Source organism: Pleuronectes platessa, chromosome 3 (genome assembly GCF_947347685.1).
Source record: "Pleuronectes platessa chromosome 3, fPlePla1.1, whole genome shotgun sequence".
Lineage (NCBI taxonomy): Eukaryota > Metazoa > Chordata > Actinopteri > Pleuronectiformes > Pleuronectidae > Pleuronectes > Pleuronectes platessa.
Window position 1 is genome coordinate 4,035,472 of NC_070628.1, and position 23,173 is coordinate 4,058,644.

A 23,173-nucleotide genomic window follows, 5' to 3' on the forward strand; every position below is an offset into this window, starting at 1 on the left:
CGTTCATCAATCACTGCGAGTTTTCAGTCCTGTCTCTCTAATGGCTTTCTGAATAATCTGCCCTTCAGCATGGCTCAAGTGTGAAGCCCACGACTGCCAGGCCCGAATCCTGGTTATGCTAACAGGCTAAGCCCCTTGTCATCATTGTTAAGTCCCTTCAAACAGAAAGCACTGATCCTGCGGAAAAGCAGAGAAACGACTGATCTCAAGCCGCCAGGTCCGAGGAGGAAGGAGAGAGAGAACTGACGATTCAAAGAAAAGAGGATTTCACAGGACACGTGTTGAGAGTCTCTCCCTGTTCTGCCCCAGAGGTCCAGAGATGGAAATAGATAAAGTTCCACCACAATGAGGCAACGAGTGTTTCATCTATTCCTCCTGAAGGTTGTGTCTGAGGGTCGGCGGCTGCTTTCCTCGCTGAAGCCTGTGATGTCACTGTTCTCCCCGTCACCTCTCGCCCTTCCTTCTGTCCAGGGGTTGGACAAGTACCCGTGGGAATCTATGCCGTAGACGTGGCGTCCGTCTTTACTCCGTGCGGATAGATTGGTTTGGTCCAGCGAGCCCGTGCTGTTACATTTCTTCACCAGCTGGGGAGCCAGAGAGCCCGTGGTGAGCAGCGACGTCAGTGAGAGGCTGTTCAGTGTCTCTGACAAGTGTTCGCTGTTATAGGTCTGACGGCAGCCGTCTCCGCCTGTCCCCGTGCCCACGTCCTCATCCGACGGGTCTATGGAGTCCTGCCGGGGATAGCCGGGGCTGGTGCTGCCACCGCCGCAGCTGCTCTGGCTCCTCTGGTGCCCCCTGGTGGCCTTGAGGGTCAAAGTTGTGCTGCGTCTCTTTAGCACAGGGTTGCCCTGGTGTCCCGTGTCTGGTACCTGTGGATGTGAGTGGTGGCTCGGAGGAGGGCAGGGGAGAGGCACGTGGAGATCCAGGTCCCGAGGCGGGGAGACGCTGAAGCTGAGACCCTCCTCGAGGGTGGTCTGCAGGCTGCCCTCCGAACTGCCCGTGGCCAGGGACGAGTCACTGCGGGACGGGTGCTGCACAGAGGAGGTGAAAGAAAGGGACAGAGGCAGTCAGAAAGAAGAGGGAAAAGTTAAAGATAAGTGAAGCACAAACAGGGAAGATGAACTCAATAAAGTCTTAATTCCATCTGTGTTGCACAATTTGAAATAAATCCTGTAATACCTGTTTCAGTAAAATAACTTAAAGTTTAAACCCCGATATAGGAACTGGTTTCACGGAGGTAAATTGTATCTTTTAAATCTATAACTCTCGTTATAACATGGTGATTTGGTCGGTACTGTAACAACATGAGCTGCTGGTGCTTTGGCCAACTGCGTTCATTGAAAATACATTCTAACAATACTCCAATAATACTAATAATATTAACAAAATACTTTTATGACTGAACCGTGGTCCAGCTCAGCGCTCGTTTGGTGTCAGACATTAACGAAGGATCCTCCTCTTTACTTGAAGACTTTCTCTTACTTCACTTATAATTGTTTCTGAAAATGTGGAGCCTTTGAAGGACTCAAAATGAACAACTCGGACAGGACTCAGTATTGTTTCCTTTCTCAGGGCCGCTGCTCACTCAGCTCTGTCCCCGCAGCCTCTCAGTGCAGCCAGTGTTGTTCAAGTTTTCGAAGAACCAGCTCAACTGCTCAGAGTATCACAGAGCAAAGAGCTCAAACTGGAATTTATAAAAGATAGTTTCAAAACACAAAATCGTTTAGTGTCGGACGTTTTTGATACAGCAGAATTTTAAACTGTGTTATAGAGTTTTGTGTCTTTAAGAATTAGTTTTACTAAATACGTTGCACAGGCAGGAGGGTGTTATTCATCATGGAGAAGGCTGGCACTGTTACGCGCCATGTTCTCGGTACACGAGACCACAGGGGAGAGGGAGAGATTATGAGAAGGGAGAAATGGAGGGGGTTGGCAGAGACAGAACCGAAAGATAGAATAAAGAGAGGCGAGGCTAAAGGAGAGAAAGAACACCAGAGAAGAACATGAAGAGATAAAGGAAAGAGAAGAGAAGGGACACGAAGAGCGTGTAGAGCGCGAGCCAAGAACAACAATGTGCACAGAGTCGGTATCAGGCTCAGGGCTGGCCGGGCTAATTAGCCGAGTGCCGCAGAGCATTACTGTAGCAGCTGAGGATCACAGAGGCTCTGAGGCACGAGCCAAACAAACCGAACAGGTAGAGGAGACGGAGAGAGGAATCGGTCGCCATCGTTACAGGCACGGAAATAAGGGCCTTTTCATCCTCCTTTGTTTTCAGTGTCGATGAGCTCCTCGCTTTAATTAGAGATAAATATGTGGTTCAGTCATCACACAATCTTCTAATCGTGTCACTCTGAGTCGAGTGTGGATTTTCTAATTGGGTAAAGTCCCATCATCTTTTCTCCAAAAGCACCGTGAGTCTTATTTACTGTTGACAAACTGTCATAAAACACCTTCTCTTGTGTTGTTATGTTGTGCCTTTGTTTTGTGCGTCGCTACAGGTGGAGGCAGGTTAGAGAACCAAGCTTCCAGATCACAAGCTCGCTCACAAGCTCGCTACCTCATTTGGCAAATCCCATCTGACTGCCTGATGTGTGTTTGATGCATGACAACTTCGGTTCAGTGAACGATCTCTCAGGAATCGTCTGTTTACACTGTTCCGTCTCGTCTCGGACGTGTTGCACCGAGATACCGATGTCAGTTTTCCATTTGTCTCTCCATCCAACCGTCCAACACACACATGCCTCCACTCATCTGTTCCTAATACCTGAGAGCTCAGGGGCCTGCTGTTGGCTCCGGGTGAGCGGAGGGACGCCCAGGAGGCTGGAGACGCCAACATGGACGCCCCCCTGTCTCCGGGGCCGACACTGCTCCCCGGACTGCCCGGATGAGCCGCGGCAGCCGGGTGGAAGAAGTCCGCTGGTAAGTGAAAGACGGGCGACGACCCACTACCACCACCACCGCTGCAACTTTCTCCATCACCGTCTGAAATGAGAGGGTTAAAGGTTAGTTCCAACTTAAATACTCTATGTTCAGTGGATTTCAGAGGTTTCTAGAACAGTTTCAAGACAGTTTAAAGTCCAACCTTGCACCTCTTAGTTTGCCTTTGGGAGTAATGCTCAGAATGAATAAATACTACGTTCTGTGTGGTGTACCCCAAGGTTCTATCCAGGGACCCTTTATTTTCTACTGCCATTAGGTTCTGTCATCTTCAAATGAGGAATCAGTCTTTATCAGATGACATTCAAATCTATATCCTTGCCCCCAGTGATGATCTCAGCCTTGTTGATATTCTTGTGGAATATCTGGAATAAATAATACAATTAATACATTTTAATGTTTGTGAGGATGAAAGTCTGAATCACCTCTTTTTCAGATCTTTGCACAGATTCATTCAACACTCCATCTGTACCCGAGAATCAAGGGAGAGTCTGTGGTATTTAACATTTCACTACTTTTACCTCTGCAGCTAAAGGACTTCAGTGACATCCAACCCCCCCATTGTTGTGTTGTTGTTGAACATCTCCCTGAATCAACTTTGCTTTGCATTTCTCCATCTGTCGCAATGATGGCAACCATGTCATTGTAAAGAGGGGGGCTGGGGGGGTGGAAAGTCATCAGCATTCCATAACATGTCATTTATCAACATCTCTGCGTCGCGGCTGGTCTCATCTATCACTGCTTTAATTACAGTGGAAGTCAATCATGTGTGTGGAATATCACACACGTCCCCGTGCAGCTACGTTAGAACATTCAGAAAAAGCCTGGTTATTTAAACCATATTATCAATGTCACATCAAAGTCACAGCTTAATGAAATTGCGGTGGTTAAATACCAGCGAGGGTCCCCCAGCACCATAATAACCATAATAAAGAAAGGTCCCCCTGACAGGGATTATTTTAATGTGATTTAATAATATGGAGGATTCAGTGGAACCATTTTACTGGTGTTGAATAAGAAATTATTATACTTTTTATATTACATCGGGACAAAAAAAGAGGACTGGAGATTTGACAGGAAACCTAGGGGGTTTAAGGTTCGATGCTGTGAGACCATTATATTTACTCTGTTACCTGTGAAGTGCGCCGGGCTTTGCTGCTCCAGCGAAGGAGGATTTGTCCGAAGTTCGACGCCCACCTCCAACAACTCCTGCGACCCCTCCTCACTTCCTGAGCTGGACGGACGAAGCCCCGTGTAGCCCACCTGGGGGGGGCACTCCTCTGAACTGTGGGAGTCACTGCTGCCCATCTGCCAGCCAGGAGGAGAAAACAGAGGAGGCACATTGAAGATAGGTGAGCGGGTGAAAGAGAAGGAGAGACAAAGACACAGAGAAAGAGAAAGCTTGATAAACCAGGTGCACTGATGTTCAGATACAAACCTGAAGCCTTTCATTTCCCCTCTTGTCATAATAGAAATCGGAATACAATTTGTTTCCAATTTCAAAAAGCTTCCTTTTCATGTCCCCTCCTTTATCCATCGACACAAGTCTGATTAAATCGGATGTGGTAAAAAGAACGTAACGGCTTCAAAGCGTCAAAATTGCTCGGCTGTTGTTGATGTTTGTAAACTGGATCAAATGAAGAGGCCGTCAATAACGGCGGTGATGAAACGGGCCAGGTGGAACCACTGTGAGGGGAGAGCAAAGTGCTCATGGGAAGATGGAGATATGAAAGACATGCTCTCTCACAAACACACACACACACACACGCACACACACACACACACACACACACACACACACACACTGACAACACACAGACACACACACACAGAGGCTTGTTCTATCCCTGAGGGGACACCCGTTGACATAATGCATTACGTAGACCTTTACTTTATCCTTGACGCAACACTGTACACATATTGACTTTGAAATTACAGCTTTTAAAATAATTTCCAACCTGAACTCTAAAACCATGAACTGTAAGTAAAGATGGACGCTGCCATGTTGTGGAGAAGACGTCATTTGGAGCCACAGAACCTGCACAGTAGCATTTACAGAACGGAGCTGCAATAGCAGTGTCCCACCACTAGAGGCGCTCAACCAATCACATCTCAGTCTCTTTCTAATAGCAACAAATAACTAATCTAAAAACTAAAACCCCTCTAAGATGCTTTGAGAAAAATGTTGAAATGTATTCTTAGCTTCCTGTTTGGCCCACGTCCCATCCACAAATATAGGGTCCTCACAAACCTGTCTCTGCCATGGGGACCTCAATCCCCATTCAAATAAGATCACTGTCTCAAACACATACACACACACACAGAAACACACACACACACACACACACACACACGTGTCTCTGGGGCTTTGAGGAGCCACAGCTCATGTCATCACACCTCTTGCATCTTGTTAATCATCATTAATTACTATTTACATGCTTTACCGCCTGATTGAAACACCTGCCTCCCTCTGTGCGGCTGACTGTGTGTGTGTGTGTGTGTGTGTGTGTACCTGTCTGTCTCGGACCAGCAGCTGGTAGACGCTGTGTTCGTCGAGGCTGAGGTCATCAGGCAGCGCCGGAGACGATGACTTGTCTGACAGCTGCTCCGACATGAGAGACGCCTGCTCCACCTCAGCCAGTCGGACCTGACGCACAGACACACACAGCAAAACCAGTCACATCCACTGGTTGTAATGTGATTGATCCATCGTGGTTTGATTAGATTGGAGAGAACTTTCGTCATCCACACATCAGGGGAAATTCCCTTGTTACAGCAGCAGTCGGGTCAGAATGAGGCAGACTAGATAAATTCAAAATATTGTCAGGTGACTGTGGAGAAAGAAGATCAGATAAATATGAAGTTAACCTTTAATATTGAGGGCGAAGGAGTTTAGGAGATAAGAAATGAAGACAACCTCATTTCCCAGCACATCTGTATTCAGGTTCTCACCTCGGCAACTTTGATTTACTCAGAGCGAGAAGAGTAAACATGTTCCTGCGTGTATTTCTCATTATATGTATGTAGAGAGTCCTTTAATAATGGTCACACTACTTCACATGCATGCTGACACACAAACACACACACACACACACACACACACACACACACACACACACAGATGGAGATATGCAATCTGCACATACATCAGGTTGACATCATGGGATCACCTCTGCTCTGAGCTGAAATTGGTTTTAGTTCTAACATGTTCACACGTCCTCGTGAGTTACGAGGGGGAAAACGGGTTCAGTGTGGAAACCTTTTCAGAGCGAGAGAGAGAGAGAGAGAGAGAGAGAGAGAGAGAGAGAGAGAGAGAGAGAGAGAGAGATAGACCTTCCATGATGGTTCACAGCAGAGAGAATTAGCAGCTCCAGAAATATGATCAGATTTAACCTCTTCAGCTGGATAAAGCTATTTCTACATTTATAGTAAGTAACAGTAAATCTGGATTTTTACTGCATCCGATTTAGTTTTGAATAGATTGTTTAGGGCAATAATGACAACATGTAAAAATACAACTTCAAGTCCTCTGCATCTCAAACCTTGATAAGTATTCATATTATTTCTGTTGACTTGTTCGAGTGATGTAATTTAATATATATAATTCATATATATATAATTAACAGGTTCAATAAATAAATTAAATTCTACAGCTTTGTTTACAGGAACATGGAGGATTATTTACAGCCCTTTCTGTCTGGGGACAGAGACGCAAATATTTAAATGAATTTCATTCTTCAAGTGAACTGATCCGTGAACAAACAACCGGAGGAAATGGAGGAATGAGGATCCTCTGAGATGTTTGATCTGGTATCGACCAGGGATTCAGACGTGGTACTGGGTGTGCACATTGGTACATTTACAGGATTGACACACGGCCTCTCCTTCTCTAAACTGTTTGTGAAACACCTGGTTGGTTTGGTTGAGCACACACACACACACACACACACACACACACACACACACACACAAACACACTGTGGCTAATGTGATGTAGTAGAGCCACATGCATTAATAGGATGGACACTCGCACAAGAATCTTTATTCATCTTTGAATCACACACACACACACACACACACACACACACACACACACACACACACACACACACACACACACACACACACACACACACACACAATAAAACTAATATCTCAGGAGGGCTGATTGGGTGATGAGGCCCGACCCCGATGTGGATGAGCTGTAAACAACAACACTGATCTTTCCAGAGCAGTATTTATACGTCATGTCCCGCCTCCTGCTGCTCTACAGGCTCCGCCCCTCGCCTGGATGTTCCCCAAATGCAAATATAGTCCCTAATACTTCGGTATAATTAAATATTGACACTATTAAAACTACCTAACCCAGATACTTTGACTCCCAGGCTGTGATGGACAGCTTCCTCCACACTACAGCTCTCACTGCTGTCACCTAGAGGAGGCGGAGCTTACAGATCAGTCCCTCATGCTGCAGCAGGTGAACGCTCACTCACTGGCTTTGTGCGACTGGACACTCGAGGTGTTCGATGGAGCGTCCAGCTGAGCAAAAAACACTGCAGCTGAGCATTCAAGATGTACTTGAGGTGGTGGACACACACACACACACAAACATGCACACACATATACGACTGTAACTCCAGCCATTAAATATTTAGTTGTACCTTTTATTGTGGATGTTTCTTTTATAATAGAGATAAAAAGTGCTTTTCAGAACATAAACGCACCAGTGGTTATACAGTGGTTTGTTTGATACTGCATATGTTGCGTATTCCTGTGTATGTGTGTACTGAATGTATTTCTAATATGTCTGTCTCTGTCCTGGAATGATGCAGATACCGATAACAGGCAGTAAAACATTTGCAATACCTTCATAGAATCAATAATGTTGTTCGATATATTATATTTTAGAAAGGATTGCTGAGGCATTGTTATCAAATCCTTTAAAATATTTAAAAAACGACACAAACGCTCAATACTACACAAACGATACAACCACAGATTTTGTCATCATTATTTCTTGCCAGGCAAAAATAAATCAATTTCACTCACAGTGACGTTTGTGCCTCTGTGCTTTTAAATACTTTATTAATACTCAATCTGACTTTTGTTTGTGACATTTAAAGAGTTGCCTTTCAAAGGAAACCGAGGTTTGTCACTGCGATCAAAGAATATTCACCTTTTGGTTGTGGTTACATTGTTCTATTGTCAGTTTGGGGATTAAAGAGACCGCTGCTTTTATTCGTCTGAGTGTATTAGCAGGAACAGGAACGATGCAGATTTTTTTCGTGTGCGCTTGATGAGCTTGTGCTGCCTCAGGTTTTATCTCACCGCTGCTATTTGAACACCTCGAGCTGCCGGGGGAATCAAACATGGAGATGAGAGGAGGGAAGACGACAGAACGTGAAGACGGTTCAAAATGCAACAGGAGCAAAAAGCTGCTGCTCCAGATTCAGGAGTGCATATTGGAGAAAAGGGAGAAATGAAAGCCCAGTGCTCGCTGGTAAATAAAGAAGGTGAAAGACTGAGTGGGGTGTGTGTTTGTTTGTGTGCCCCCCCTCTCACCTCTTGCGGGTGACTCTTGCAGTCCCTGCAGATGGGGGTGGAGCAGTAGTGGTGGAAAACTGAACCGGAGAGGTTGTCAATCATGTCTCCTTCCAGCGAGTCCTTAATCAGCAGAGACACACTGTCCAGCCACTGGCTCTCCTGCAACACACACACAATTCAGTTCAGCTCTATTTGTATGGTGCAAAAATCACAATATACATTATCTCAAGGCTCTTCACATAGAAGGTCAAGACCTGAGTCATCATCAAGAAACACAACAGTTCCCACAATGAACAGCACAAGTAATAGTTTTATTAATTTCATTTGAGAAGGTTTAAATTGCTCGGTCTCCTGATTTCGATAAGGGGAAGTGGTGGGAGGGGACTAATTCCTGGTCATCCTGGTCCTGGCCCAATAAGAATCCAGCACATAACCCAAAACATATTAAATATGAAATGAAATTCAAGGTTTTTAATTCCAAGTTAAGCTAAACAGCTGCTAGTGTCATATTATCATACAACCAATAGAGAGACATGGAGCTTTTCTGGTGACAACTCATCGATTAATCCTTAAAATATGACTTATTTCTTTTAAACGCTCCTTATTTCTCCAGAAACAGACTTTTTCTCACTTTGTCCACTTGTCTCACGTCTTTCTGCAGAGTCATGTTTTCTCCCTTTATGCCCAATCACTTATTTTCCTGCCACTGTTGAGATTTGACAGAAAACACTAACTCACTGTCTGTTACTCAAATATCAGACTCATCCTCTTCTCTCTCTCTCTCTCTCTCTCTTTTCTTTCCTCTCGCTGTATTTAGTCAAACTTCTTCTGACCACCATGTTTAATTAACGGCCGTCTGTTGGAGCCTCTGTTATTTTCAGCCTCTGCCGGCAGCTGCTTCACCTCGAGCCAGAGGGACAGAAGAGACGTCAGCGCTCTGCTAATTATGTATTTTATTTAATTTTACAAAGTCAGGGGGGAAGTTTTAAAGGTCAGCATTTTAAGTTGAGCTGCTCAGATTGTCCCCTAAAAAATTAGAGTTAAGAAAGTGAGGCTCACTTAACCTTGGATTGACTGATTGTGTCTTTGTTGTGTTCTAAAGGACTTCACAACTTCAATTCTGATCCAGGCAAATATCAATAAATTCAGATGATTCTATTTGAAGAAAAAGAAAATTAAATGTATGCATGAAAACTTGCATTCACTCTGTAGCTTGGATGTTTATTAGATATCAGATGTGATGTTATTTCAAAGGAAACATTCCATGTACGATTTTGTGAGGCGTAAATAAAAGTCTCTCATTTATTTTGTGTTTCATCTTCATTTACTTTGACCTAGAAACTGAAACTGACGCTTTCATCTCTTTCATGTACCTTCATATCGATAACACGATTACTCAAGTGACTGGCTGCTGGACGTTAACTCCTCCATGTTAGTGGAAGGGACAGTTATTACGTGAAACAAGATAAAAATGCAGCTGGTTTGTTATTTGCCTTTTTAACTAATTAAATGTTGAAGTTTACTATGTAACCACAAAGCCACATAAAGGCGGCGACACAAACTACCACACAACCACCAGTGGCCGGGTTCCTAGAGACTGTGACAACCGATAATTGGCTTTTTTGATGTTAATAAACACTTTTAAACCACAAACAACTGATTTTTTTTATCGTCCATTTTACTTTCTAACCTCTTACTATACTCTGACTCACAGTTTAGCCTCTTTAGCTCTTTATTTAGATTTAGTTTTCAGTTTTATTATTCATTCCTGAACCATCAGAATTTCTTTTAACTCCAAGTTGAATTTCTCCACATCAGCTCAGCTCCTCTGCTCCTCCCTCTCTCCACATGAGAGTTACTGCCCTGTGAAGAACCAGTCGATAGCCGGTCCTTGGCAGCACCCAAAATACACTAGGAGCACACACAAACACACACACATACACACACAAACACACACACACACACACACACACACACGTAAGACAGGCTGATTGATTGGCTGAGCTCTGGGACCTCGGTTGTGGTAAATGACGCCCATGACCCTGTTTGATTCACTGCACTGGTTTCTGGTTTCTCTCATCCAGCAAAGCTTCCATCCACTCTGAACCCGACACAGCAGATTACACTTTTAGTTTTTCCTTCTAGTTCATCATATGACGATTGAAAAAGACAGTTTGATGTGTGTGTATTTGTGTGTGTATTTGTAGACAAAAATGGGATCATGGACTAACGTGCACAGTGCAAACCTTCAATCCAGACTCACATACACACACATATAAATACAAGTCTCCTAATTAGAGGAGATCTATGCCATGGCCCACTAGTCCTTGTGTATTCAATCAAGCTGCACAGAATTTCACAAGCTCATGAATATCATTTTTCAGAATTTGCCTGGTTTTTATCATCGAGATCGATGAATTCTTCCCTGTTGTGTTGTTCCTGTGTAATCTTGCTCAGAAACAAACAAACACAATCGGACCCTGTTCTCGTCGGAGCTAATAAACAGGAAGAAATTCTCATTTTGACGATAAGTATAAAGGTTTTTATACGAACTGTGAACTTCCTCACATTATCTGCTCGTTCATTAAAAAAAATATATATATAAATATATATATCTTAGCTTTTCTCCACAGGGAGTGTGCACGATCTCTGGAGCTCTAATGAGTTTTCTGCAGAGGATTCGGTGACTGCTCGGTAATAAGACTGAAATAAGTTGTTTTAATGAGCATTGTGTTTTTCTCTTGGTTTCTTTGCTCTCACTTTTTCTTCATGAGGGAATATACGAGTCTGTTTGCTGCTGATTCGCTCTGGGTTGATAAAAAAGATTCTTAACGCTCTCCCCTTGTTTTCATATGTATACATTATGACAAAGTTTAAATTGTTGTTACTGTACTGGTTGTGATTCTGGTCTGCTTCATTGGATTCCCTGACTCTCACTATTTTATAAAGCATATTCTCCCTCGCTGGCTGATCGGAGCAGAGATTTGAAGTGAGAGAGATTCTGTGGTTTACTGCTCGTTAAAAATATCTGAGAGACAATAAGCTCCGAGGACAATGAGACAGTGACAGACTCCTCCACCCACTCACAATCTCACTGGGCTTCCCAGCCCGTCCCTCTTCTCTCACCCATTGATTCAGTGTCACTCTCTGATGGATGACAGAGTTAATTTCCTCCGCTATGAGCCAAAGTACAAAAGATGACTTAGGTTCATTAGCTTTCAAGTGGAAAAGTCTCAAATAAACCAGTCTGTGGTATTTTGAATCTTAATAATTAACCTCGTTGCCTCTGACAGGCAGTGGAGCAAGTTCTGAACGTGACAATCCTGAAGGGAACATTTTTAAAGTTTCTATAAAAGCAAAGACTGGAAAGAAATCAGGTTTCAATGCAAGACCCTCAACAACTGAGCTTAAAGCTGCTTTAATGAATATTTTCATATTGACAGTCGACAAAATGACGGGTTTAACTTCTCGTTACAAACTCAATTGTTCTCTAGATTCTCTCAGCTGCAGGAAGCATCTTTCTGAATAAAGGTGCTTTATTGGTTTGATTTCAAACTCAGTGAATAAATAATCTGATATGAAAACCATTAGTGCCACAGTCCTGACAGGCTCTTTGTTTAAAGCACAACTCACCGTCACGTCCGTCTGTCAGAGGCGACTCAATCAAACAGTCAAACTCAGTTAGTCGCTCAGTTATCCAGCCTCTCGTTCGTCCTCCTGCTGCAGCCGTCACCTAGTCACATGGTCCGTTTCCAGTCTGACACCTTGCTTTCTCTCTCGTCCCTAATTTCCATTTCCTGTTTTCTCTGTGGCTCTAACCAGGAAGTCGGCGGTTCGATGCCAGTCTTCCCAAAGTGCATGCCAAAGTGTCAATGGGCAAGATACTGAACCCCGAATTGCCCCTTAGACAAAAAGTGCTTCCCAGAGATGAGGTGAGTAAACTTTACTGTAAAGCGCTGAGTGGTCAACAAGACCAGAAAGCCACTATATGAATAAATATACACACACATAAACAGAAGCTTTACCATGCACCTCTCCCACCTCTCCTCTGTTTCCATCTTTCTCTATTTACCTGGTTTCCTTTTCTTTCTGCCACCAGCCAGCGCCCGTCTAAAAATACCTGCTCTCATCTGCAGGTCCTATGATTTGATGTGAGTGTGATTACAGAGGCGGCTGCGCTGACTCGCTGTTTGAGGCTCAGCAATCAGCGAGCTGGAGAACCAGAGCCAACACTCATGGCAGTGTTTCCCCCCCCCGAATTACATCCCCTCTGTGGCGCTCTGGAAGGTGAAGGGGGGTTGATTATTGAGCCAAGTCTCAACACACACACACACACACACACACACACACATACACACACACACACACACACACAATGAAACAGTGCACAGCTGAACGAAACCCAACTCATTCAACACATGTCTCTTTCCAAACTAGAATCCCCGACTCGATGTTTGTTCGCCTCCTCTGACCTGGAGTTAGTCGACACACTCAGGTCACTGTGACCTTTAACCCCATGACAACTGAAAGCGAATCAATCTGTGAGTTCAAGTGAACATTCGTGCCATATCTGTAATAATTCTCTCAAGGCGCTCAAATTAAAACCTGTTCAAGAGGTTAAAAAAGGGTTCGGTGGGGTCACTGGGATCTTGATCTTTGACCTCCAAATTCTACTCAGGTCATAATTGGATCCAAATGAATATTTGTTCCGGATGCAATGAAATTCCCCTGATGTTGTGCTCCTAAGAATCCTGGGATGGACGGATCGGGATTGAACGCAGAGTAAAACTAAACCCAAATCAGCTTTTAACCGTATTTCTTTGAATCTTAACTCCGATTTTTATAAGCTGTTGGGTTTTATTAAAGATCCTGAGTCACTTTACAATAAAATGAACATGTCGACCATTTTCTAGACAAGAGAAGGATGTATTTTATTCTAAATACCTTTTAGTGGTCAACATCTGTTAAGGCAACATTAAATATCGATCTGGGTTTGAGAGGTTTATGAGTAAATGTGCAGGAAAGGCAGGAAGTCACTCGTAGGAAATAGAAATAAACCCTAGAGCACAATATTCTTATTTCTTATCTGCATAAGTAAAAGTGAGGTTCTATCAGGAGGAATGATTCTCTCACCTGAGCCGGAGAGTAGAGCCGACCTCGATGGTGGGTGTGTCCCTCGTGAGCTGCACCTCCTCCTCCTCCTCCTCCTCCTCCTCCTCCTCCTCCTCCTCCATCTCTCAGCGGTGCCATCACTACACCGCTCGGCCCCGCAACCGTCCCCGCCGTGATCGCACCGGACACTCCCCCCCCGCCCCCGCTCGCCCCGCTGGCGGCCCCTCCCCCCGTGGCCCCGGCGATGGCCCCGATGCCTCCCATCATGCAGCAGAGGCCTCCCTGAGCCAGCTCCAGCTCGATCTCGGCGTCCATCTCGGCGTCCTCCTGCGCCTCCTTGTTGGAGTCGTCCAGGTGCTTCATGAGCACGGCCACCACCACGTTGATCAGGACGAACTGGGCCGTGAGCACGAAGGACACGAAGTACAGGGGAGAGATGAACTGCAGGCCGGCGTGGCAGCCGTAGTCGCTGCTGGGACGGCCTGGTGGACATTCCCTCAGAGTGTCCTGGTGGGTGGGGGGGGGAGAAGGGTCAGGCAGGAAGACAAAAGCGGGTGGAGGACAACATTGAAGAGTAGTGAGCAATTCAGGAGATGGAGGGGAAGAGGACAAAGATGAGAAGGTGGACGAGTCAGAGAGGTTGTATCAAAAGACAAGATAATTATAAAATAATATACAAAGTGCAGATTTAAGTCCAGCGTATATTTGTTATTACTCTTAAATAAATGTTAACGTATAGTTTTTTATAATTATGGCAGGTAATTGATTTAAAACAGAAGGACTTGGCTCAACTCTTGGTGATTTTCTTCTAAACGTCTGAATAAGAACAAATCTAATGCAGTAATCTCCCTTGACACTTTCACTTTTGAACCTTGACCCTTTCTCCCCAGACTCTCAGTCTCACACGTCACATCCGAGTTATGATAAAGGGTTCAGAGCTCAGTAACTCGGCTGTGATTGAGTTGATAAGGTGATGGACGAGAGCGAGGATGAGAATCGAATATATAAACATATTTTTGGGAAAGAAAAGTTAATCTTCAATCACCCTTGAAAGGTTTCTGTCGAGTGCACATTAACGTTTTCGACACTTTCTCATTTCCCTCGTCTAAACACCATCTGGTGATGGGATGTGAACCCAGGACCTTCAATTACAATCACGTCCCGGCGTCTGCCTGTCAGGAGGTCGCTGTAAAAACATAATTGGGACGGCTCAGGATAAATATAAAAAAAGAAGGAGATAATTGTAAATATAGCTGGAGCTGCTTTGAGTCTGCCCCGTTCTGCTTGACCCCTCGTGTAAGACAATTTGTGGCGTCTCAACATGCAGGAGATGAGGAGGCAGAGACGGATGTGACAGCCAATCAGCGTGGCCGATTACACGGCCTAGTCCCGATGATAAAATGTATGAAAATGTCAGGAGGGAAAGAGTGAGGCGTGAATACATGAAACCCGGTACCTTCATGATGCCGTTCCAGTTGTCCCCGGTGGAAACTTGGAAGAGGGTGAGGAAGGCCATGCCGAAGTTTTCAAAGGTGGCGTGGCGGCTCATTCCCTCGCAGGGGTAGTCGGCGTTACACACTGAGGGAGGGGGGAGACAAGAGGGGAGAGGAAACCGGTTCAGAGAGTGGAAAGAGTCTAAATCCATCAATCCAGAGCCAGACATCATATTCAAGAGATCAAAAATCAAAACGTGACGACTCTGGCCGGCGCTGACGCATGGAAAGTCCTTATCTGACTGAAACAGAAACATTTGATCAGAATATGCAGAAGGCTACATCCTCATTCAAATCCTAAAAGTAAGTAAATCTGAGTAACATAGCATGATTGATTTTAAAGAGCAACATCATGAGAGTGGACGGAGCAAACGTACAAAGCAACATGTCTCTGCTCAGTCACCATTACACCTGTTACTCCATCTCTTTGTCTCTCTCACGTTATCCACTCGTGATTTGATTCTCTCCACATGCCCTCGTTAAAAGCCTCATGTGTGAGAAACGTGCTGAAACGCATAGTGAAGTGAAAAACGTCTGCTGTGAAGAAATGAAGAGGTGAACGCTGCTGGTGGAATGTGATTCTGCTGAAACCCGACAGCTGTAACCTGCAGTGTTTGTTAAACCATCCATTTAATGTCTCTAATTCTAAATGTGGTAGAACAAAGCTCCCGGAGGACAAAAGGTCTGCAGCTGATCTGAGAGCCTCAATGACCCAACACACGTCATAAGTTTGAAAAACAACAATCAACCGAGTGCACACTTGTCATTGGAGGATCAAGAATCTATTAGAAGAACGAGGAGCAGTTGGAAAAGTGTCAAAACGCGTCTTTTATTAAAGTGAGAAATGTTGGATTAAAAAAAAAAAAACTTAAATGAGGTCCCCTGTAACCTTGAATAAGAATAATGGACTTTTTATCATTTTCATTACACACTGATTCTTTGGTTGACTGATTATAATTTCACGTCACCTGAGTTCGACCTTCCTTCATTCCCCCCCACAGCAACAGGAATGGATTAGTCTATTTTTAGGCTCCATTGGTTTATTTACCTGAGAGCAGGTCACTCAGAGAGAGAAGGATTAACTCATCGTGATTAACTTTTCATTCTCATACTCAAATAGAATAAAGACAGCTGCAGTGAACTTGACTCAAACATTATTATTTCCTTGATGAGCATTCATATCTGTATCTGACCAATTAAACTGAACACATAAAAGAAAATGAGCCACTTACAAGTAATGTAATTATTTAAAAGTTGTGATTTGACTAAATGGAACGGTGGATCTCACCCAGTTCACCGAACAGCTCCACTCCCAGTGCAGCGTAGATGAAGAACAGCAGCATGAAGAGCAGCCCCAGATTCCCCACCTGGCACACAGAGAAACTCACGTCATGAGAACACATGCTGCTCATGTAGCTGTTATAGTTGTTATACTGAGTTTAGAAGATTATCACAATATTCAATAGCCAATAAGAAAAACCCTTCTTCAAATAACTTTTACTGTGAGCATCCATCCAAGTAAATTCAACCCCTAATTATCAACAAAGCACATAAACTGTTTAACTGTACAATGTATTATATCAAATTAAACCATCTTGCAAAATTAATGCAGTTTATCAAACTTTGTGTCAAATCTAAAACATCCCAGATCCAGGTGCCAGTCTTCTGGAGCCAAGAATGTTTGAGAAAAGTGTTTTTAACGTGAACTTTGAAGAAGTCATTGTTTTGTCTGATGTCCCGTCTGCAAACATGGAGGAGGCGGGGTTCACGACATGCACTGCAGCCATCCACCAGGGGGCGATCAAGATGATTTCCCTTCTTGTTCTCCTGTAAGGCTGATTCTGCACCGGATATTCCAGCGCTTTTGAGATTGTAATGTTTTTCTTCAACGCCTGGAGGTCTTCAAACTGAGCAGGCACAAGCTGCAACGTCTTATCAGATGAGAAATAATTGGAAACACTGAAAAATGGAGGTTAAAATAACTCTCAACAAATACCCTCCCTGCCTCAAATCAGGGATAATCACTCCAATACAGGGTTTGGGGGAAATTTCACTTGCTGACTCCATAACAGCCGTGAATCCATCCATCATGATATGCAATGCAGATGAGGAGAGGACCCCCTGGGGAGCGATAGCAGGCGCTGAGCTGAACACCATCAGCTCCGTCACCTCACAGGGAAGACGATGGGCTGCTTTAGAATACGAGACTGTAAAATCCTCCATTAGACTGGCAGATAAACGGAGAGAGAGTGGATTAGGAAGGACTGAGACCTAAAGGTTTTATTGGAGGAGACGATGAAAAGAGAAATGATTGGGAGAGGTGAGGCAGAGCCAGAGGATGGCTCGCCTCCCCCCCCCCGCTCTCCAGTCGAGCACGGTGATGTTTCCTGGCGGGTATAATAAGCTGCGACTTGCCCTGAAGCAGGTTGCATCTCGAAACATGAGCCCAGCCGTTTGTTCCATCCCTCGGGCGCAGACTGAGAGGAAGCTGTGGAGCAGGAGCAGCCTGCTGCAGCCTGGAGCTTGAGGGGGAACACTGTCAGAGAGGACTTTGATATTTACACATTTGCTCTCCGGAGTGAAAACACCTGCGCTGCTGTTTTTTTCTGTATATAGACGAAGAAAAATCTTATTTCTACAATTTACTGTCGCAGTTGTGCAGGAAATCTGGTTCAATAAGTCACATGGTGCATCTCTTATCATATGATAAAGCAGCATGAAGGAGCCTGAAGTGACTAAAAAGCAAAACTATGAGTAAGGAGAGAACATTAAGAGAAAGATAAATTTATTTATCCCTAACACATGCACAGACACACTCATGCAATTGAGGGAAATTTAACCTCTGCTTTTAACTCATCTGGTGCAGGACACACAGAGCAGGGAGTGACCATGTACAGCGCCCGGGGAGCAGATGTTGGGGGAGTAAGGTGCCTTGCTCAGGGGCACTAGACAGGGTAGGGAGAATCCTCTTGGATTTTTGGAGAGATCAATCCAGGTTCGTCTTTTTGTTGTTTCTCCGTGGAGTCGAACCAGAGACCTTTTCTGCCCATAGTCCAAGTTTCTGCCGCTAATCCATTGACCTGTGATGTCTTGTGTTTACATGTTGTGTGTTTTTGTCGCGTTCTACTTCTACCGCAAAAATCAAACACATCTAAACCATTGAAAAGTGTCTCAGAGAACAGGGACAGCACGGAGAACAGGTTAAGGTGGAGAAAAGTAATTTGACCTCAGTGTGCCAGACGTGCACATGTCGTTCTCTTTAAGGTGACAAACTTCTCTCAGAGGACAAAGTCACAGCTTCGGTAAAAAACAAAAATCCTCCGCACACAGAATCACTCCATTACAGATGTACTGAATAAAGAGCTGTTTGGAAGAGGGAACATCCATTAGTGCACTTTTCTCCCGTTTGCTCGTAGAAAAAACACAGATAGAAAAGATTTAGAGTTTCATAATGTTGAAAATGAGGCAAAACTTCAATTTGTTATTTTTCTATTTGCAGCAAAAGAAATGTTTCATCTGGAGAAGATGCATTAGATGAATAAAGTCTCATTCCTCTGAGAGGAAAGAGGAACTTTTGGCTCAGTGCATATATATATATATATATATATGAAGCTGATTAAAGGTTAAAGAATTTCTTTCTGAACCAAGGGAGCAGCAGTTCCTAGCTCCTCTTGTCTCCTTCAGGCTTTGGGAATGAAACATTACATTTTTTATTTTCCCTGACCGAACGTGAGGAGATGAAGAGTCGTGACATCGAGGGAAAAACATCTTTAGTCAAAACCCGAATTCCTGAATGTCACAATTCTCCAGGAGCTTCTATCCACGCCGGTGGTTTATCATTCCACAAATGTTAATTAAGTCCTGTGTGGGCTTGTGATAAGAACAGGGAGGATACCTGTATGTGTGTGTGTCTGTGTGTGTGTGTGTCAGTGTGTGTGTGTGTGTGTGTGTGATGACACATACCTGAGGAAGAGCCTGGACCACCGTGTCAAGCAGAGCTCTCATCCCTGTTGCCATTTTCAACAACTTCAACACTGGATGGAGAGAGTTAGAGAGAGAGAGAGAGAGAGAGAGAGAGAGAGAGAGAGAGAGAGAGACATGGTCAGTGTGTGTGTCTGTGTGATACTTTGCACTTTACGTGACCAATAAAAGAAAAACGCCTGCAGAGGGAGAGAGAGAGAATCAAAGGGCAGAACCTGGCACAGAGACCGAGAGGGACAATCAAGAGGTAGAGAGAGAGAGGAGGAGAGAGATAGCGAATGGACGGCAGATGAAATAGGTTTTTCCTCGACTCGCCCTTAGAGACACTCCGCGATTCCCACCGGCCCAATTTCTGGTTGAGGAAACACCCGGGCTGCAGTCGGACGGGGAACGAAAACGCTTGTTCACTTAATAAAAGCTCCTGGGAGGTGGAGCGGGTGGATGTGCTGGTGGAGCCTCATGGTCAGAGCTTCTCTTCTACATCATTATCCTGCAGCTGCTGTAGGAAGCTTCTCTTCAAACTCCCTGCAGACCTCAGATTCACTTCCGTCCTGAGGGATCCAGTCACTGGTTGATACCTGGTGAGTGACCTGGAACCATCTCCTGCTGTGCCCACCCGGTTGCAACGCCCCTGATGTCTCATTCACAATATCAAATGTAATAAAACATGTATTTTGGCGCTGGCAAAGTAGTTAGACCCTTTGTTATAGGGCAGGGAAATACATTTGATCAAGTGGATAATGTTTATGTTTTCATCTTTTCAAATGTCCTGCTTCACTTGCAGCAGAGAAACCGGTCTGTGGATGTCACAGTGAATATCGAGGTCACCAAAGTGGAACTCCTGCAAGTTGCCTCATCACAGGAAGTTAGTGTTGTCGTCTCTGAGTGAACAGGAAGTGAAGGTTCACCGCTGCAATGTTCACGTACGTTATAAATATTATAAAATAAAGTACCACCATCTGATGTCAAGTAACCTTTAACCCAAAATATACTACACCCATTAGCTATTGGTTGTCTCTTTTCTCTGGATACAACACATTTTTAGTACCTGGGATTTTATGCATATATTTCATATTGATTATCATTTACAGTAGTAGGTGAAATCAGTGCTGCAGTTTTATGGAAAACAGCAGAAGAGTGCCAGATGACTATAAATGGATCTGCTAGACTTATTATCTTCAAACTGCTCGACCAGTGGGGCTGGTTCTCTCCTTCTGTTCAGAGTGGTTTTAAAATTCAGCCACGAGGAAGAGGAGGATGATTTTAAAACATTCTCTACATTAATATTCTTCCCCAGACTCGCACCAGTTACTTAACATTCGGAGCGAGTGGTAAAACATGTTATGAAAGGAGAGAAAAAGAAAAGAGGAAAAGTCACCACCAGTCGAAAGTTGTTTACCAGCGGCTGCTGTTTAATTGGCACATTACCCGTGGGTCCACTCAGCAGTGCCCGGGCAGCGCTGCAGAGGGCAGAGGTCGAGGGAGGGGGGGGGGGGGGCGAGGACTAAGTTAGATTGATCTAATTAGTCTTTATCCTCCTCGGTGGGAAGTTAAGAGGAGCTGGTGCAGCGAGGATAGAGAGTTTTCATAATTTCCTCTGAATAATAAGAACACAGGAGCTGAATAGGAGTGGAAGTAAAGAGGTGAGTGAAAGAGAGAAGTTCAGGGCAACAACAGGACGGTTAATGATACACACACGTATTGGAATTAAGTGAAATGAGAGAAGGTCCAATGTCAAATCATTCTAAAGCGTTAAGTGGTTAAACTGATTATAGCATTTATTTATTCAGAGCTGATCCCATGTCAGTGCAACTCAACTATTCCTCTAACATTTCACATTAAAGCTAAAGGAACAGGGTGAGGCCTGGGGAGCCGCTGTGAAGACATGGGGTTAAAAGTGTCTGTTTGTGTGTGTATGTGTGTGTGTGTTTGTGTGTGCGTGTGCATACCTCGCGCTATCCTGAGCACCCTCATGATCCTGATGATGGTGGGGTTGATTGGGAGGGAGGCGTTGATCTCAATCTCCTCCAGGGTGATGCCCATCACCGAGAGCAGCACAATGGCCAGGTCCAACTGGTTCCATCTACACACACACACACACACACACATAGAGAGAGAGACACACACACACACACACACACACACACAGAGAGAGAGAGAGACACACACACAGAGTTTAATCTACTATAATCTGTAGAATCTGCTGCAGGTGAAAGCATCAATCATGCAGAATCAGCAGAATGAGTTTGACGTCTTCTCTTGTGTGTGGCTCAGGACGTCATGACCACACACATGTGTCAGTGTTATGTTAATTTCCAAATTAATATTCATGTCCTACATCAACTTTATGCATAATCTGCATGATTGTCCCACGACTGACTTGGCAGAAGGAGACACGTCACAGCCCAACACTACCTGAAGGCCCATCATGAATATCTATGCTAATACGATTGGAACATTTCCAATACTATGCAAATGTTGCAGCTCCGGATGCATCACTTCTTGTTTGTTCACTCGTCTGTGGCCATTTGTGTTGGAAACTGGAAACACTGCATCGTCAACACAACACGACAAATTAAGTCATCTGATCCAGCCGCGGATACACAACTCGGTTTATCACCACAACAAATATCTCCAATTTGAAAACCACAGACCAATGCCATCTGGTATTTAAGTGTCTAAACTGAAATATCTATGTGAATATAATTGCGATAATATGATAATGGTTTGTATAAATTTCAAAGTGTAATGGTACAAAGCTGATGATGGTGTCATGACTGAAACAAACACATTTTTCTCTGTTTTGCTTTTAGTTTGTTTAAGTTGTTTGTTCCTCTGTGTGATGTTTTTCTACGTGATGAGACAGTTCAACTTATAATTGAACCCAATTTATATTTGAAAGGCTGAGTCATGAGTGCAACACATATTTTGTGTTTGTGTAGACGGCAAAAAAAGATGAGAGCTTTACACAAGTGAAGCCAAATCATCTCTATCGCCCCCTAATGTCTGGCTGCAGTATAGGTTCAAACCCTGCCTCCTCCATGTTAGCAGATGAGACAAGGACCAAAACTAAAAAGTCAAAGTGCATGTGAAATACATTTTCCTAAACGATGGATTCTGCCATTTTAGTCAAATCTTATCTCACGGACTTGTTTCTGAGACCTTTGCTGCACACACACTCCGACTCAAAGTGATGTCAAAAGGGTTTGTTTGTTGGTCGAGGACTCAAGCCTCCATATATACAAGGTGTCCGCTACCTCAGCTGGTGGATCAAAACTTTAGAATTTCATTTGCACCCTCTCTTGTCTGTCAGGAGCATGTTCTTCCTGGTGTTTGAATTCTATGCTGAGCAATTTCCAAATACAACATTTTGAATTAGACCGACGCTGATATTTCTTGGTCAACGGCTGTGAAAACAACCTTGAGTCAAACATAACGTAGTGTGATGTGACCTCTTGGCTGGGAAGCCAGTCGCTCACCAAGCTTTCTGAAAACATATTCCCTCCGATTCTTTTCAATCTAGAGACGTTTCTTTCATTTTTAAACTCAATTTATGAAAAATGTCTGCCTAGGGTTCGTTCCTCCACAGTGAATGTGTCTCGTCCCAGAAAACATATCCGTTGACAGGGTGCAAACACACACATGCACACAACACGAGGTCGCCATTACAAAGCCGAGGGGTTTCCAAAAAACAAACAAGGGCAGGAAGGGATGGAAAAGACAAAGGGATGGAGAGATAAAGACCTGAATTAAAATGAAGGACAGAAGCTATAATATGGCCGTTCGTTATTCTGTTCATATGAGGAGAATAAGAGAAGGAGGGAGAGACAGAAACAGGGAGGAAGGCAAAGGACGTTGAAATAGCATCGGGGGATTGGGAAAAGGGACAAATAACCAACAGCAATTTCCTCCAGCAGACCGACAATTCTTTAAAAATAGATCGCAGGCTGTATAATACAATCTGCATAGTGAGGAATCTCAAATGATATTCACCAGCGCCGCCACAGCTGCTCCCCCGGCCTGAGCACGGGGCTGAGAAAAGAGCACACTCCTGGATTGTCAGGTGAAGATATTAAAATCCACCTGCGCAGCCTCAGATGTGAGTC

The 23,173-nt window shown here is 44.2% G+C and overlaps 1 protein-coding gene across 1 annotated transcript in view; it reads right to left on the minus strand.

Moving 5' to 3' along the window:
• Positions 1 to 362: 362 nt before the first annotated feature.
• LOC128436679 (voltage-dependent T-type calcium channel subunit alpha-1I-like) overlaps positions 363 to 23,173 on the minus strand; it is a 117,310-nt gene continuing 94,499 nt past the window's right edge. The window contains 10 exon segments of the mRNA XM_053418483.1: positions 363 to 1,031; positions 2,765 to 2,982; positions 4,071 to 4,245; positions 5,450 to 5,584; positions 8,500 to 8,640; positions 13,615 to 14,100; positions 15,050 to 15,171; positions 16,375 to 16,453; positions 19,050 to 19,120; positions 21,017 to 21,150. Coding sequence (XP_053274458.1) covers positions 363 to 1,031; positions 2,765 to 2,982; positions 4,071 to 4,245; positions 5,450 to 5,584; positions 8,500 to 8,640; positions 13,615 to 14,100; positions 15,050 to 15,171; positions 16,375 to 16,453; positions 19,050 to 19,120; positions 21,017 to 21,150 — 2,230 coding nt within the window.